This window comes from Brassica oleracea, chromosome C6, assembly GCF_000695525.1.
Source record: "Brassica oleracea var. oleracea cultivar TO1000 chromosome C6, BOL, whole genome shotgun sequence".
Classification (NCBI taxonomy): domain Eukaryota; kingdom Viridiplantae; phylum Streptophyta; class Magnoliopsida; order Brassicales; family Brassicaceae; genus Brassica; species Brassica oleracea.
This window is the reverse complement of record NC_027753.1, coordinates 29,269,899-29,289,085: the sequence shown is the minus strand read 5'-3', so window position 1 is coordinate 29,289,085 and position 19,187 is coordinate 29,269,899. Positions and strand designations below refer to the sequence as shown.

The 19,187-nt window shown below is 34.5% G+C and overlaps 2 protein-coding genes and 1 pseudogene across 2 annotated transcripts; 1 reads left to right on the top strand and 2 right to left on the bottom strand.

Moving 5' to 3' along the window:
• Positions 1-3,411: 3,411 nt before the first annotated feature.
• Positions 3,412-5,649, bottom strand: LOC106300985 (probable polygalacturonase non-catalytic subunit JP650). The gene is made up of 2 exons (XM_013737283.1): positions 5,537-5,649; positions 3,412-5,462 (listed from the first exon to the last, which is right to left on the bottom strand). Exons 1-2 carry the CDS (start codon positions 5,585-5,587, stop codon positions 3,558-3,560), a joined length of 1,956 nt encoding a protein of 651 aa, XP_013592737.1. The 5' UTR covers positions 5,588-5,649; the 3' UTR covers positions 3,412-3,557.
• Positions 5,650-12,391: 6,742 nt separating this feature from the next.
• On the bottom strand, positions 12,392-13,713 carry LOC106298691 (ADP-ribosylation factor 2-B-like). The gene is made up of 6 exons (XM_013734832.1): positions 13,442-13,713; positions 13,284-13,354; positions 13,076-13,195; positions 12,872-12,990; positions 12,706-12,787; positions 12,392-12,602 (listed from the first exon to the last, which is right to left on the bottom strand). The coding sequence occupies exons 1-6, from the start codon at positions 13,587-13,589 to the stop codon at positions 12,597-12,599; spliced, it is 546 nt and encodes a 181-aa protein (XP_013590286.1). The 5' UTR covers positions 13,590-13,713; the 3' UTR covers positions 12,392-12,596.
• Positions 13,714-17,428: 3,715 nt separating this feature from the next.
• LOC106299481 lies at positions 17,429-19,187 on the top strand (annotated as a pseudogene).

Below are 19,187 nucleotides of genomic sequence, written 5' to 3'. Positions count from 1 at the left end.
AGTTCGGGTCGGGTCGGGTCGGGTCGGATGTATTAGTTGGATCTATCATACGCCTGATTCGGCCCATATTACAAACGAACGTAAGTTGGTCATTAATATTGAGAACCAGGCCGCTTTCTACTTAGAATTGACTCTATAGACAGACCGGTTAGCATCTTGTTCAACTGGCAACTTGTAAGTTGTGACCGATTAGCCATCTCTTATTTGATTCTGTTTGTCACTCCAAGGGGGAGTGAATCTTGTCTGTTTTCAAATCATGCAATCTTTGTGTTTCATAGACTATATAGACCATTTGCGGAAACTCTTTAGTCCAAGTGGTGTGACCAAATATTTGTTAATATTTATATACCGAGAGATATGCGTTTCAATTTTCACAGAAAATTAGATTATATATATAGAATATTAGAGAAAAAAGTTGCAAAAGATCTTCAGTATGGTGCAAAGAATATTGTCAGAAAGGCTCGTGGTTGATGCAGTCAGACATGAATTTTCATAAGACATGTAGAATTGTTGGTTGTAGTATCGTCTATGCAATATCTTTTATAGTTTGTAATAACATAATCAGCGCTAAAAAAAACACTATATATAGCATATGAAACTTGTAGTATTCTTTATGTATTCAATAAATAATGTTTTTTTTTAGATTCTATTGGTTATTGGGTTCGTTCCGGGAAGAACACATTTAGTGCTACAAACTGGATTAACCCGAAAGCGTACCACACTGTTTGACTCGAATTTGAATACCTTCCGATGATTTCTAGGGGTGGACTGATATCTGCTATGATCCATCATGTTAACTATCTAAGGCTAAGCTGAAACTGATAAAGCATTGATAATTTAGTTACTAGCAAGGATCAAACTCATAGCCGATGTGAATATACGTCAAACCCCGAGAGATTGCCACCAGACTACAACATGTTTGTTAATAACATTTAAAAATTGTTTACAAATTAAAAAAATCAAATATTTACTTTTGTTCTTTATTTTGAGGTTTTTTTAAAAAAAAATTATCTAAATTTTATTTGGTTCTCAATAAAATTATATCACTCATTTTTAATATTTTAATATGTTTTAATTTTAAATTAAAATGCGTTTATTAAAATTTACATTAATCTTTCTAACAACAAGAAAACCTGTAACACCATTTTCTAATTATTCAAAATGAGATTTAAATTGGGGGTTTCCCATGTGGAATTATCATGTAGACCTGGAATAATAATCTGTGGAGTGTAGTCATGAGCTGGTGAAACAGATTGAGATTGACATGGGAATTGGCATTTAGTTTATTATATCAACCAACCAGAAACAGAATGTTATCACATTTAATTAGTAGCGAGATCCAAAGTGAATGAAGTGAAATCTCTGCAAAGGACAACACTTTATTGTCATAAAACATCATTCCTATTCCGTATTATGGACTTACACTATAAGTTAGTCGAAACAGGTAGACTTCAATGTGGAAGAGAGGATGTGTGGGTCTCTCTGATCACAAGCAGAGGTCAAAACTCTTTACTCTCTGATACGTTGTCATAACATCTTTGACAAAACTGTGAACTTGTGAATGCGTATCACATAATCACATTAACCAACACAAGAAGACGTTATTATGTTCTTTGTGATTTCATAACAACAAACCTCGTTTATTTCTGGTTCTGAACTTCAGTGTCCCACCTCACTGACTTCCCGTTTGCATTCGTACAATGATAGATGAATGATAGATACCAACTACTATTTTAATGATAATCACGTGATGTGTATGTAAAGAAATTCAACGTAATGATATCAAAAACAAAGCATCGAGTGTCATTTGTAGTTATATCTTTTTTTGAAAGAAGATTTATAATTATATCAAAAACATGAAAATATATTGGAGTATAAAGAACAACAAATGATTACGTTAATCCATTATTTGCATCGATGACTAGGGAGAAAATTTAAGTCGATCCACATGCTGTTTTGTCTGCAACACTTTTGTTTACGTGGAAATTATGTTACGTCATAAAAGGATACAACTAATCGCAGTAGGTCTAACTGCAAACAGGATTCATACTCCCTCGATTTAATGATACATGTTCATGCTAGAGACACATAGTCTTAACATATCTAGACGTACAAGTTTGGTGTGTTTTGTTTCTCCGGGCTTTCATGTAACTAAAGACACACCGTTCTTTATTTTTTGGAAAATTGTGACGATTTGGCGTTATTTTCTGACAAAAGATCATGATCTGAACTTTTATAAAAGATTATGAATTAGATGTTTTTCGTACAAACTACTTGTGATCACAATGCTTTCTAACACCGACGAGAGACTGAAAAACACTTTAGAAGTTAACAGAAAAAAATATCCTTTGCAGTCTTTTGCTACCAAATTCAAAATTTATATCGTCTAAATCAACTAATTCACAATAACAATTATAATCTGAGAATCGTTTTGAATTTTCACACTAGCAAACACACAACTAGAACTGTCAGGATTCACAAGTGTTTTCTGTTATCGAATGTTTCGAAAAGAGAATCACGGATTCAGCAATGCAAGTACTCAAACAAATTAATCTCACGAGACAAGTTTAAATGTAATGTCGGCTCCCGAAAGCTCCCAAAAAAATGAAAATAAACACGAAAAGTTTCATATAATAATTCTCAGCAGCCAAAGCGCCAAGTGTACTACCCTCATCACGCATATGTCCCATTGATATATAGGCAGCTCGTGACTCTCCTTTTCTCCGTATCTTTTCGTTTTCAAAGTATTTTATACTAAGATCGATGTTTAATGTTTTTGAAAATATTTCGGTGGCACATAAAGTCTACCTCATCTTTATATACGCCTACATCATGTGGGACATATTGTATATAACTTGGGACATGTATTGAAACACCATCGCTGTCTCCATCTTCTTATATTGTTTTCATCATATTATATACACATGATAATAATACATCTATATCGATCCATGATCCCTTAATTTGTAGATAAAATATATATCCACTCATCGAATCCAACCAGCCATAAACATAAATTGCGTCAACAAACATTCTCTACAATGATATATAATAAAGATAATTGTTATTGTGATTATTACAATAATCTTGAAATTGGCTCTTCAAAGATTATTATTATTCTTACCATCACACACAAATCAGTAACAAGCCTTAACTGTTACTGAAAACTAAGAGCATGTTCAGCACAAGCACGAAACCATAGATAAATTTTTTTGTTTTTCAGTTTTTTGTCCGAAAAAAGAAAAATTTAATTAAAAGTCGAACCAATCGCGGACCGCTACGTGTCAGTGCAGTTCGCGAACAGTCAAAGAAACAGAGAAAGAGAAAGATCGATCCTTATTTGCTTACTTTTGTAATCAGTTTTAAAAGTTCTGGCGAGGCCCTTACATTAAAAATCCAGTTTTAATTAGGGATAAACATGGTATAACATTCCACTGGATTGGCTCTTCAAAGATTATTATTCTTACAATCACACACAAATCAGTAACAAGCTTTACTGTTACTGAAGACTAACATTCCACTATTCAAATCTTGGTGATAAAACTTTGGAACCGGTTCTAATCGGCGATAGCCCAGTTCATGTCGTTCTCAAATATCCAATGACAAACCTCAATCCGACCCGGTTTCGACCCGAGAGCTAAGAAAGCTCCATGTGTGGGACTCCATGATGACGTGTCAATATGACAGATGGCAATTCCATGGTTGATCTTGGTCATACTATTCAACTCAAGAAGATCCGCTTCGTAGACCCGAACCTTAGGAACCGAGTGGCAGTAATACAACAGATACGGGTACAAACTCTGATGACACGAAACCGCTTTCGTCAACTTCCCACCGTTGATTCCGTTGACTTTCCCAATCACCACCTTTTGCTTTGACCCCGCCACACTCTCCGTCGTTCGTAGCACCACGCTACGACCAAGCACCGACGTGGCGAAATCGATCATATCCTCCGCTGATCCAACGCAGCGTTTAGTCTCTCCCACGCTCGGTGGCCTCTCGCACTCCGTCACCGCGTCGGAGATGATCTTCTCCATCGACGAGTTATCTCCGACGTGGAAGATCGTCTTAACCTCGGCGAGCTTGGAGGTCGAGAACGGTAGCTTAGAGACGATGCTCCGGGGCAAAAACGACCTTTTAGGCATTTTATCCTTAATGTCAGGCATAGCAATCACTGTGCCTTCTTTAAGCGTTGACTCTCTAAAGAATTTACCCGGCTCTATCCACTTATTCACGGTTTTGCCATCCCCGATGGATGACACATTATACTTGGCGAAAGCGACGCCGTTTTTAGCGTAGTCCTTGAAGGTGGAGTTCGGTGTGTACGTTTTGAAACTGATCTTGTGTACTTCGCTCCCTTTCCCATAACCGGTGAACGATTCCGAACCAGGATTGTAAGACTGACCGTAATTTGTGAATTTAACCGTACCGGAATTCGAATCTTTCGCGTAACCGGAGAACGAGTCGTCGCCGACGTTGGCTTTATCTCTGTAATTCGCGAAAGTGTCGACGGCGCCGTTACCGGAGACGCCGTAGCTTTTGAAGTTGTTCTGCGGTACATTCCCGCCGCCGCCTCCGTAGTTCGTGAAGGAATCGTTGGCGGCGTTAACGGACTCGCCGTAGTTTTTGAAGTTGTTAAGCGGTACGTTGCCGCCGCTCGCGTAGCTGGTGAAGGTATCTTTGGCGGCGTTTTCTTCCTCGCCGTAGTTCTTGAAATCAGAGCCGATCACGTTGGATGAGTCGCCGTACGAGGCGAACTCGTTCGGCGACGCGTTTCCCTTTTTGCTGTAGCTAGTGAACGATTGGCCGTTGCCGGCGTTGGCGTCGTGCGTGTAGGTTTTGAAAGTCTGGGACCTTCCGGTTCCGCCGTCGGAATACGCCGTGAATCGACTCATCGGGTCGTTAACGTCGTTTTGGTAGTTAGTGAAGTCTCCGGCGCCGCCGGCTCCGAAGGTTCCGTAGGAGTTGAAGTCCTTCTCGTCGACGTTGCCTCTCTCGCCGTAGACGGTGAACTTATCCTCGTGGCCCGCCGCGTTGCGGCTGTACCTCCGGAAAGTGTCGATGGCGCCGTTGTTGCCTTTTGAGTAGGTTTTGAACGAGTCTGCGCCGGCGGCGCGTGCGTTGCCGTAGCTGGTGAAGTTTTTCTGGTCGTAGACGGAGAACTTGACGTTGTCGTCGTGCTTCTCGAGGCTCGGGGTCAGGTCCGGGAAGCAGAAGAGGTTGGCGGCGGAGCAGAAGTCGGGGAGACGGGTTGGGAGTGAGTTTTGGGCGGCGAGTTTGGCGAATGTGGCTGAGTCGACGGCGTTAAGCGGTGACGCCTTGGAGATTAGGAACTCTGATCTTAGAGATTTGTCGGCACTGATCTCTTTGTTCCAGTAACGAACTAGAGATGCTTTGGGAGTGAATGGATTCTCCTCTGCCGAGAAACCGCCGCCAATTAACCGTCCTCCGACGAAAACAATCTGCATTGCCACAACAAACAAGATATCAGAGCAGAACACAACAGTTTTTATAAAGATTTAAAGAGTTCGCTTACATTGAAGAGACAGAACAAGAAGGATTGGAGAAGAAGCAACGGTTTGAGCATGTTTAAGTTCTTATTAGTGTGAAGCAGAGAAGAGATTGGTGGGCTTGTTGTTTTTGAGAGCCGAATATATACATTTATTTATAGAGATGCCAAAACCTATGCAAATAAATTTTAAATTTAAATTCTTTTGAGTTTTTTTTTTTGAATTTATTTTGATATTTACTTTTAGTTACATTTAGTTATATATGGTTGTATGACAATTACAAGATGGCATTAGATTTGGAAGAGAAGTTGACCAAAATTAGAGATATATTGAGGAACGAGGCTAATGTTTTTGAAGAATGGTTTGTGAATATTTGAAGGAGGATTTTACTTCAATTGTTTGGCTGACCGCTTCTTCGTTGAGTTGTTTTGGTATAAGTGATCTCTAGAATATCAATATATTTTGTGGTGGTTGTGTGATTTTCAGGATTAGATAAGGGTTTTCTTTAATTTTTCTAGTTTAATCTCGGTTTTTAGGACTAGATTAAGGTTTTTTTTTTTGAAAAAGGGATATTGTATTAGATTAGATTAAGGTTTTCTGTAAATGTTTCGGGAGATATCTGTTGTTCACCGGCTTCGTTACTAGAAAAAGCTATTTTTGACCGGTTTTGTAATGCTTCATTTTGATGAAACTGATACATGCAATAATCAGGGCTGACTCAATATTGTTAGAGGTCTTAGGGCAAAAAAAAATTTAACCCCTAAAATTTATATACATATAATATTTAAAATATTTTTAAAATTTAATCAGTAATATTTTATATATTTTGTAATGAAAATAAAATTATATACATATCATATAATTTTGGATCTTTTTCAATTTTATTTATTATATTTATATTTTTTTTATATCTACAAATATAGATTTATAAAAAAATTAAACTCCTTAATTAGTATTATATGGAGGAACACGAGCTTGGACCCGGGACGGTCGCACCGTTTGTCCCCCCCTCCCCCTCCAATGAACCTGCCCTGAAGATAATGAGAGAAAATAAAGCATGACTAAAAAATGAAAAAGAGTGGAGTGAAAAAGGGACGAGACTGTGACATGAGTAGAATTTAGAAGCAGGAAAATAAGAAATGAAATGGGACTCTTTTTTTCAATATATTGATACTGTAACGCATTTTTAACCATTTCTTAATATATATATTGGGAATTTGCATATACTGAGATACTTTAATTTTTTTCATTTTACTCTTTTTAATATTAATTATGCTGAGGTACTTTAATTTTTTTTGTTACCACTGCTGATGATTTTAGGTCCCGGAGCCCTTAATTTGATAAAGTTTTATAGTATACATTAAGAGTTTTCTCTAATACATTTAGTTTATAATTTTTAATATCAAAAATATTAATTTAATTTACTGTTTTTATACATTTTTAATAAGCTATTCAATTATTGTAACCATTTTTTTTATTTATATGTGTGTTGTATTTGTATAAATAAAGATTTATATATCAAAAATTTATTTAATAATCAGCAATAAAATAGTATTTTAAAAAATTTTGGTCTCAGGCCCCAAACAGCTTGGCACGACAGTACGGCACTGTAGAAATGGATGTGATCAAATTGATTATCTTGAATCTTTGAAATGTTTGGTAGTTATCTTAAATATTCTTACCAAATAATCTCACGGCATGTAGCTGAAATGTAACTTCTACGACATACAGATATCTGCACAGTGCATCCGATAGAAAGAGAAGACAACATTTAGTTAGGACAAGTACTTAACTACAGTATCCGACGTTGGAAAATGAATGGGACATTAAGTAATATATAAAGAGTTAGGGCTAATCCACTAATTGTCAATTAGTTTTGATTTGGAAGTCCATAACAAACTCGAATCTAACATGGTATCAGAACCCAGATCCTAATAAGTTAAACCCCTAATTAATATTAATCCTACCCGACCGGATATATAGGTCGTAATTGACTCGTTCGACCGAGTATAACTATCTTAAAAAGTTTCCGAGATTTCTGGTCAATAAGAACCATCATTTCGAGGAGGGGTATTAAAAGATATGTATCCCATATTGGAAAATCAATGGGACATTCAGTAATATATAAAGGGTTATGATCAATCCGCTAATTGCCAATTAGTTTTGTTTGGTTTTGAATTGGAATTCCATAACAAACCCGAATGTAACCCTTAGCAATACGTTTGCCAAGTTGTTGATATACTCTATCCGGACAAAGTCATTTAGAAAAACATTAGCATGTTTTCTATTACTCTGTAGATCTAAAGCGAATAGCTTCCATTAATTATTGAGTTGTTGTTTTTTTTTTTTAATTTCGCTACTTTCATTTTGAGATAAAAACCTCAGAAATATAAAATGCCAGAGTTCAACATACGTATTCAAGATTTGCCTTATTATATACTCCTTAATCGACAGTTGAAAAAAAACATACGTATTCTTGATTCGGTTTGATCGGCAACCGAAACACAGTTTTGTATCGTGAATACTGTGATTAGCTTTTGCAGTTGGTTTTTAAAACATTATGGATTTAACGCTATTTAAAAAATATATAATGCTATTATACCCGATTAGAAGCTGTTTTAGAAACTATGTGCCACAAAAGGCAGTGCTTATTTTAAACGTCATATATATATATATATATATATATATATATATATTTTTTTTTTACACATTGTACTAATTTAGTTATAATATAGCATATTCACCTAGCTTAAAATATGAGCCCTGTGTGGGCAGTGGTATTGAGTATAGTATCTCCAGAAATAGGAATGCTAAGTCGTTAGTAATATGGATTTGAGGATGAAATTAATTTATAGCTTGCGCCAACATTTTTCTGAGTGTCAATCAGGCGCCAGGCCACTTATATACATTATACACAAGTCGCAATAAATAAGACCCATAAGTTTGTATGCGTCAACAGGACCGGCTTTAAGGGTGTGCGAGGAATGCTTAAGCACAGGGTCCTAAATTTTGTTCTTAAATTTTCTTAAGATTTAGGGCCCAAAAATTTATAAAAATATCATTATCCAACAAATATGCACAAGGAAAGGGATTTAAGAAAGTTCAGAGTTATGGGTGCATCGTTGGGGAAAAAGAAGAAGCCAGAAACACGTGTCTTTACTCTGGTGAATTTGTAAATCAAAAATATCTTCAATCCACAAATTTTTAACATGTCACTGTTTTAATTATTTTAAATAATGTGTATATACTTATTTTAATATACAGCACAGGGCCTATGGAAGTCTTGAGCGGGGCCTGTGGGTCAATAAGTTGTGTAATGTGTTGTGTTTGCATGACGTGACGATGACATATACCTTCTTTTTGGAAGTGCAAGTTTGCAGGGGCATTGACATGAATGTTAGTTTTGTCACCTCTTTTTTTTTATACCAAAAAAGTGAGAGAACTTATCACTGCTATAAAGAAGATATCATTGCTAAAAGCCTAAAACCATATCGTGGCCTTACTAACTGGACAAGGTAACCATATAAATATCCCATTTTGTTTTTATAAAGACGCAACAGATGTATTAAATTTTGTCAATTAAGGAGTATACAATAAGGCAAATCTTGAACTCGTTGAAATATGATTCAGCTATACGGCAGACATACTCTGTCGTGATTCATACATACGTGATTCGTACATCCATAAAATACATGCATGCACACACATAGTTTCTTTTGATTTGCTGTGAGAAAATGTATTAAGAAATATTTATCATATATTTTCATTTTAGCTATGGAACCGTTCATTTATTCTTAGGATTAGGATGGTATATATTATAGATTCATTTTTGATATTTATAATGTAAAAACTATTAAAAATGACCGTTTGATGTCAAAAATGTAAAAAAATTATTAAATTTTGAGAGATCATCATATAATTTAGTCAATTTTCTAATAATATTAGAATATAAACATAGGTTATCTAATAAAAGTTCATCAGGTCTATCAATAGATCGAAAACGATCTTAATACTAATATTAATTATGAGTTGATTCAAAATTAATTGTCACGAAATAAAATAATTTATATTATACATATTTCATCGAAATTTTAATTTGAATAATTTAGATCACAAGATTTTTTTTTAAAGAAAAGATTAATCACATTGTCGTTAAAGTTTTCAGTTAATATGTTTTTAACCGGAGAAGTTCTAAATCAAAAGTTATATTAATAATTAAGATCTATAACAATTCACAAAAAAAATTAAAAGCGTTTATGAATACCAAAAATAATTAAGGCGAAAACTCTAATTTTATCAAGAAGACATTTTAAATGAAATATGGTGTATACTGGCATTTTTATTTTTTTATTTGTCTTCTATATTATGTGTCTATCTTATATGTTCTTGATATCGGTGATTCTGAATCCAACAAACTTTGGAATGAAACTCAACGTTAAAAAAAACCCTCAATCATCATTGACATTTTATAATTTAAGTTTCTTAAGGGTATTATGGTAGAGGAGTGATATTTTTAGATTTATCTTAATAGTATGTGACTCGTATAGTAGAAGATCATGAAATTTCGTATGGATATATAAATCGAAATTAAAATTTAATATCATCAAAGCTTAATATTTATATCAGTGTGGGTTAATTTTCCTCCCAGTGAAGAATTGAAGAGGGAGAAGTTATGAGATGAAATGTAATACGTCCCAAGATATAACAAGTTAAAGAATTAGTATTTCTTATGGCTCTAATTATTCGCTAGACAACGCATAAACAAGAATTGAAATTAAAATTTCTACTAACTCAATACAATTTAAGCAACGAATTAAAGTCCAAACTAAGTAAAAGTTTAAGTTCAATTGATTTACTCAACTCGAATTCTCTGAAACAAAAGAAAAAAAAAACTCAGTTCACCTAACTATAAAAAAGCTTCTTACATCATTACAGTGAAACATTTATCAATGAGTGAATTGTACATGAAATGATGAAGGTCCCCCTCGCAAACATGGTATGTCCCAAGGCTTATAATAATGAGTTTTCGCCATAGGCTTCTTTGCCTTTAGATGTTAGTTTTCTCTCTTCGTCTCTTCTCCTGTTTTGATTGAATTCTTTCTTCTTCTTTTTTGTAACTGGTCCAATTTTAATTTATACGTCAATGTTCCTACAAGAATTCACTGTTAGATCGTGTAGATAGTTCATGTCATAATTGATATGTGAACTGTAACTTGTTACTTCTAAATATTAAAGGGAAAAACTCCATGCCAATATAAGTATGTACATATGTGAAAATGAAGAGTATATATAACGTGATGTCACGTCAAATGCATCTCAATAGCACGAAGTGTACAACATTAACGTGGCTTGTTAGCGCATCATTATCCGGGGTCCTTAGTGCGTGGGCTCCCACTAAACCTTTAAGGATCGGTTACAAAAACTACTAATTAAGAACCGATCTTAGTAAGTTTTTTACACTGTTCGCGGACCCCACTGACACGTGGCGGCCCGCGATTGGTTTGCTTTTTTATTTTTAAAAAAAAAAAAAAAAAAAACTAAGAAACCCATTAGGGATAATGGCCTTATGTTTCTTAGTTTCTGATCTTGCATGTGCAATGTGAATGCATCCAATGGCTTATACGATTCTATCGGTTATAGGACACCACCACGCAAGACTTATTGTCTTGCCGCTTTATTTGTTATTATGATTTCTTCTTATAAAGTATTTATAATAGAAATGTGTAACTCATGCAATTGTCTTTTTAGTAGTGGGAGATAATGGCACATGCATTTATTTGGTCCGTCTTTCCACAATTGTGAATACACTGCATGTGTCTATATTCAAAAGGCACTCGATTCTAAATTTAAGTGTTAAATGTATATTGCTGTCCAAATTCTTTTATTAATGGTATTCCAATGGTTTTGAACAATGTAATGGAAGCTATGAAAAAACAAGGATTCATCGATCCAAAAAGATAATTGAAACACTCTGCCACTGTTGTTGATAAAACAAGGATTTATCGATTCAACGCCACCGATGTTGGTATAGCAGCCACGGTCTTTTTGTTTCACCGTGTGGGGGAGGCAGAATCATCAACGCCAACTTCCATAAAAATCAATACAAACCATTATATACTGCATTGGTAAACGCCATAACTTCTCCACAAACACAATTCTTGAAAATGACTGTCCCAACTAAAACGATTTGATCAGAAATGTGTCGACCACTTCTACTCTTATTATAAAAGCTTCACCATTTGGTCCTCCTCCAATTGTCGTAAATTTCTCAATTCTCCCAAATCAGTTTTGTTAGCTAATGAAGATGTGAAAAAAAAAATGTGTCAGATTTTTCCTCTAGACTCGGGACTTTGTTCTGGATTTGAAATAGGTGATTGGTCTAAAAAGACCCAAGAAGAAAAATCAATAAAACCTACACAATAGCTCTGCAGTGGACCATGGTAGGTAAGTGAGATAATAAGGAACCTGGTGATCAAGCAGGCCGCGGTCCACCTAGTTTAATTAAGTTCTTAGAGATATTTCTCTATCTTTCTGCTCTATAATAATCTATGCTCCTTATTCATTAACAATTTATGGAACTATTTGGTGTCATAAAACTTTTTTATACCAAAAACATATTTTACCAAAAACCCTATTTTCCTACAATAAGAAGATTATCTTTCATTTATTTCTTCAAGAAACCACTGAACGACGAAGGCACAACTAACTTGTAGCTCACGTAAGTTCATAAGCTCAAAAATTGGAATACACCTAATCTAACCTAATCTTGGAGAAGTTTGTTCTTGATTCTCACCGAGACAGCACATGGCCAAAGCCCACATAAAAAAGCCCGAAACCAAAGGCACATCTCAATAAGTAAAGGTCATATTATGTATGTACTATATGTACGCGACATGTTGATTTATAATTTGATTTATAATAACCATACAAGACATGTACTTGTACAGTACAATCAGACCATTCACATACCCAATAACAAAAAGGTTCATATTATAATAAATAATATTTGTAATCTTCTCTTGCATCCAGATATTATTCCAACACACATCAGTAAGAAGCATCTCGATGCCGTGCAGTTTTGCGTCATTACGCCTGCGTAAAAGGGAACATAGAGGATCAGAAGATAAGCGTCTGCGTGAGAAAAAAAAAAGAAACCAACTTTTGTTAGATTATGTGTTTTCAAAATGTATGTTACCTTGCCACCGATGTTGTTGGACAGCCATTCCAGGCCTTCATACAGTCCTTCACCTGAAGTGGCGCATGTGCTCTGAATATACCTGGTAGATTGCAAACAGAGACATAAATTAAGAACACATGAAAGGTTTTGATATTCAAAGACTTGTTGAGATATGTATATCTACCAGCGACGCTGACGCAGGGAGTGAAGGCCAAGCTTATCTGTTATTTCAGCTGCATTCATCGCATTTGGAAGATCTTGCTTGTTGGCAAACACCAACAACACAGCATCACGCAGCTCCTCCTACAAAAAAGGCCAGAGTTAGTAAGACTTTCTGACAAATGGCTAATGAAAAAAAAAAGAAGAAAATTCATCCTCGATAATGGACCTCATTGAGTATCTTGTGCAGTTCCTCTCTTGCCTCAATAACTCTGTCTCTGTCGTTGCTGTCCACAACAAAGATCAGACCCTGAGTGTTCTGGAAGTAGTACTTCCACAAGGGACGAAGCTGAAAACAAACAAAAAATATTTACGTTCTACAGCTACACAAGATACACAACAATCAGATCGAGAATCATCAGAACTGGAGATCGTACCTTGTCTTGACCCCCAACATCCCACACTGTGAAACTAATGTTCTTGTACTCAACAGTTTCCACATTGAAACCTGTAAGAAGATAGAAAGATAGTTATTGGTTTACGATCCTCCTAGAGTTTATGATACTCATATATTAAAAAAAAAACTATCTTATACCAATAGTAGGGATGGTGGTGACAATCTCTCCGAGCTTGAGCTTGTACAGAATAGTGGTCTTACCAGCAGCATCAAGACCAACCATCAGAAGTCTCATCTCCTTCTTTGCAAAGAGACTACTAAATAGCTTGGCAAAACCTAACCCCATCTTGCTTTAATTACTGCACAAACCCACAAAGAGACGTCGAACGAGAATTAAAACCTTATCCAAACACAGAGGCTGTAATTCTGCCAACACTTGATGATCTCGCTAGAAAGTAATTGAGAGATAAAGAGACCGAAGAACAGTTTGAAAGAGATGAGAGGGCTTTAAGAGATGACTTTTTATAAGCGGGAAAATAGCGTTTGATTTACGACAATACCCCTCCGATTCTTCCATGACCGAGTGCTGGTGTTTGACTTCGTCATGTGCTCATGCAGTCAAGCCAATCATTAATTGACACGTATGCGATAGCTTCTTGCTTATGTGCTACGAAACGAAACTTTATTCATTGATGCTGTCCGACCAATAGGAAGTTGCCATGTCATTATCAATGTAACTTTTTGAGAAGATTTCTTAGCCAGGAGTAAGCAATCTGATTACGGTTTGGTATAGTCTAATTTTGGCCTGGATTGAGTAAAGTATAAAATGATTATATGATTTTTCTAATGATTAAATCTTTTATTCTGTAGGCGCTGCATGAGAAGAACGGTTGGACGATTGTGAAAAATAGTCCATGCAATCAGAATTTTACCCAACACGTTTTTTTTTGTTATCAAGAGTACTGAGTACATTGGGTGAATTTTTTGTTATCAAGAGTACTGAGTACATTGGGGGAAGTTTTTGGTATAACATACTAATTTTGAATTTACCTTGTAACATCCTTATCAAAGTAAATCTTTCTACTTTAAATTATTGAAAAATAATTATTATCATTTGTATGATTACCAAGTAAACTGATAATAAAACTGAATGAAGTCTAATGAAAAAGCACATTTTTTATTATCGAAATTACAATGAATTGCAATTTATTTTGTGGGATAGCTAACAACAATTGTAACAACCTTGCTTGCGGCTCTACTTCATCTATCAGACAATTCCCAACTGTGTCAAGATGCATGGAAATATTTTTCCATTCTTAAACTGATGACCAGTATTGGTCCTAACTTTTTAAAAGACCACAAGCTAACTAAGAAAAAAACTTAAATTAACATACTCTCGAACTCAGGCAGCCGAGCTAAAAGATACAGTAAAACTTCTATAAATGAATAATATTAGGAATTTGAAATTTTATTAATTTACAAAAAAAATTATTTAATTTTTTATTTTAAGATATATTTATTCTAAGATAAGAAAAATATTTGATTTTGTATATAGACATTAATTGTTATTTTTGAAATTTGACATTTATATTAATTTTTATATATTATGTGGTGTATATAACATATATTGAGTCTTGATCGATTCTTCTGGATAAACAATTAAATCATAACTTCCTAGAATCAAATACCAAAAAAATTTAAAGCTTGTTGAAGTGGTTTTTTAAAGAAACCAAGTATTGTTATCAAACACACAAAATTTTATTGCATATTGTTTGTTGAATATTCTATTATCAACAGAAAGAAGTTAAAGCTATTAAAAATATGATCATAATAGAATGATTTTCTTATCAACAAAGACAATGGTAGTTGAGAAATTAACGTACATGAGTCTGATTGATGATTTTACATGCGTTATACGATTTTTTTGTTCTTACAACTTTTTTTGCAAATTTAAATTATTTTATACAATTGTAAAGTATTCTTATATATTAATATCATCTATCATAATTGATAAAATATATAATACATCATAGTTTAAAATTTTGAGTAATGCATTCAAAAATCTTGGATCAACATTCTCAAGAGAAGCAAGCTTACATCTGAAACATCTTTAACACATGGAGTTGGTTGTAGCCACATCAATAGGATAAATTTTACTTTCCGACGATGCACTAGAAAATGACCCATGAACAAAACATGCACTGCAAACCCTATAGACAAATTAATGAGCGCTAGTCAGCTATATAGTTGAACAAAACACATTATTGTTTGTGTCCCTGAACCTAACAGCCAAGAGCAAATTCCTTAAACCAAAACTTCATATATACCCATTTATTTTAAAAAATGAATGATACAATTCTTACTTCAACAGAGCAACAAGACCATGAACATCTAATTCGGCTAGAATAGATTCCACTTTAGGATATTTTTTCATTTGCTCCACATGCTCAGCAAACTGCTCCAATGCTCTAATCCCAAAGGAATCTGAGATAAAGAAATCCATTAATACAAAGAAAAGACATCTCAATAATCAAACATGGAAGAATGAATGGATAAGAAAAGTTACATAGCAGTTCCATATTAAAGTTCTAGACTTAGTTATAGGATGATCTTGCTTTATTTTCTGTAAGCATCGCATCTCCCTTCAAATCTCAATTTTTTCTAATATTATTTGAGAAAATTATTTTTTTAGGAGTCGCATTCACGTTAATTTTTATCATGATTAATTAAAATAATATTTTTAGTAAATTAAAAGTAGTATGCATAAAGCTATTATTAAGATTTTCTGTTTTCAAAATTACTTAATAACATTTTAATTAAGTTTTAAGTTTTCTGTTTCTTTATAGAGATATTTTCTTAAACCATATATACAAAATACATAAAACTGATGTTATTATTTATTTTAATTAAAAATAATTAAGATATTTGTTTTATAAGGTTTTGAAAACATTATATCAAGTTTGTAATAAATATTAAAATAAATAACTATTTTTTATTATATTCTATTTTATCAAATCATTTGAAAAAAAATATGACTAGACCAAAAATATATTGAAAGCATTAATTTATATTGATCATATGATCCTATCATAATATTTGATCATATGATCCTATCATAATATAAATTTATGCTAAAAATAACTTAAACTAAATAATTTATGTGAAGATTAAAATTAATTAAACTTATGATTGTTAATTAATCCAAGTTAAACTTGGCGAAACTTAAATTACTTTAATTTATTTTTCACATTTTCTCAAAACAAAATATAACAAATATATACAAAATTTTAAGAAAATATATTTAGCAAAACTAAGACAATAAATTGAAACAAATACAACCAACAAAATTAATCTAGATATATCTATTTAAAACTAAAAACAATTGTAGTTCAACTCGTAAGAATAACTATAACCCAATATACACCAAAAGTAAATTAGTGAATTAGTCTGATTTATGTTACAAAAAAAAAAGAATTAGTCTGATTTATATGTATAAAATTGCAAATATATGTAAAGAAACAATATTTTATTATTCTAAACAATATTATTTATTTTTATATACGTAAATTATAAAATGAGATTATGGTCAAATGATAAACTCTTGAATTCAATTTGTGCCACCCTAGTCGGCTATCAATGGGTTAGCACTCGACTTTGAAAATGTGACATGCGCTTTTATGGTCAAGTGTCCTTGTTTTACACCAACCCCATAATATAAATATATCGCTGGTGAGACAAATTATCAAATGGATCGATTTATTCATTGTTTTAATTTGCAAGCCTGGTTTGATTCACACATGGAAATTCAAAACGGGTCCAACTAAACTCTAGTCCACTTCCTCTTTTTCTTTAGTTCTCCGAATCACAGAAAATTCAACATTGTCTAGCGATAATTGCGTTGAAACTTTCTGGCCAATAGAAATATTAATAACTTAAGGTATGCCGCCCGAAGAGGCAGCTATATAAGACAATAACGAAGTTGACAATAAAACAATAAATTTTTTGGATTAAAACAAGCTTTGTATATTGGTGTGGGTGGATCAATGATGCTAATCCAACAGCTCTGCTCAGACAATATGTAATAAAAAACAATATGTAATAAAAAATATAGTATAACCAAACTATAAATACACACTTGGATCAGAATCACAATTATTCAGAAAAAAACGAAAACAAAACAAAACAAAAAAGAATTCTTAAGGAGCCATGGATGCATCATCTACAAAGCTACCAATTCATGAACATCCTTTGTTTTCGTCAGCTAGATTTCATAGTCGATGTCAAGGCTGCGGTAAGTGGGGTGACTACTACGGAGGCTATCTCTGTAACGATTCTGAGTGCGGCCGCATTGTCATGTTTCACAAGGAATGCGCAGAATCACCATTAGAGATCAACCATCCTTCTCACCCGGAACATCCTCTCATACTCACAGAAACCCCTCCAAGATTTAAGTGTGATCTGTGCGGCAAATATCTCTTCGTTCAATGCTTTCCCTATTTCTATCATTGTTCCATATGCGACTTCAACGTTGACACATCATGTGCCAGGAAACCACCACTTCCGCTACATCATCCTGATCCCCAAGAACCTCCATTTGTCTTAATAAAAGAGAATCAAAGTCAAGAACGGTGCAGAGTATGTGAGCAATCAGTTTGTGGTAAATATCATTATGGACGTCCTTCTTGTGATGAGTACGTTCACTTGGAGTGCGTCGACGTCGCAGAGAAAGTAAAACATCTTCCTTTTCACCCTGATCATCCTCTTGAGTACACCACATCTACATATGGCTAAGACCAGAAGTCATGCGTTTTGTGTGGAGTGACATTGGAAGGTGTCTTATATCATTGCTCGACATGTGACTTCAGCATGTGCCTAGGTTGTGTGATAACTCCCCCACCTCTTGTTATTGAGCATCCCAAGACTCATGAGCATCAGCTTACCCTCTCAACGAGACAGATCTCGTTTACTTGTAATGTTTGCGGTGTGCCTGACAACCGAAGCTCTTATTCATGTCTTCCATGTGGTTTTACGGTCCATCGAAGTTGTATTGATATGCCGCAAGTCATAATCATCAATCGTCACAATCATCGCCTCGCTTACACGAATCATCTTGGTCCAGGGTTTTCGGACTGTGGAGTTTGTCGTCGACCCGTGGATCAGTTACATGGGGCTTATTCTTGCTCCATTTGTCCCACATATGCTGTTCATTCAAAATGCGCAACAACCATCAAAGTATGGGATGGGATAAACCTCGAAGGGGTACCCGAGGAAATTGAAGAGCTTCCATTCAAGGTGGTTGGTGATGATAACATGAAGATAAACCATTTCAGTCACGAGGAGCATAATTTAAGGCTTACTAGCGAAAACGTTATTACTGATGAAACCACACTATGTGCAGCATGTGTCTATCCTCTCAGCGACTCTGGTCCAATATATAGTTGTGTGGAATGTGATTATTTTCTCCATGAAAAATGTGCAAATCTCCCTATGAAGATACGACACGTATCGTACAATGGACAATTTGTCCTACATGCGAGAGGAGGTGAAGGTCCCGAAGGTGATTTGTTTGATTGTCTGTGAAAAAACATCGACTGGTTTCAGGTACACGTATGACGTTTTCAATCTCGATGTGCATTGCAGTTCAGTTTCTGAACCATTTGTCTATGAAGGCCATTTACATCCCTTATATTATGAGCACGAAGCAAGCATCACCACATGTGACACATGTCAAAATATCATGTGCTCAAGTGTGATGTTTGTGAGTTTAGCGTGGATTTTTCTTGTGCAACTTTGCCTAAAGCATAATCAAATGACAAAGCACCCTCTCTCCCTTTGTTATATTGGCGTGATATATGCAAGAGAGGAAAGCGAATCCAAGTACGTGGTTCTACGTCATGTTTGCTGATTGTGGGGGTCACTGATGCAGCGCATCCTTATCCAGTTA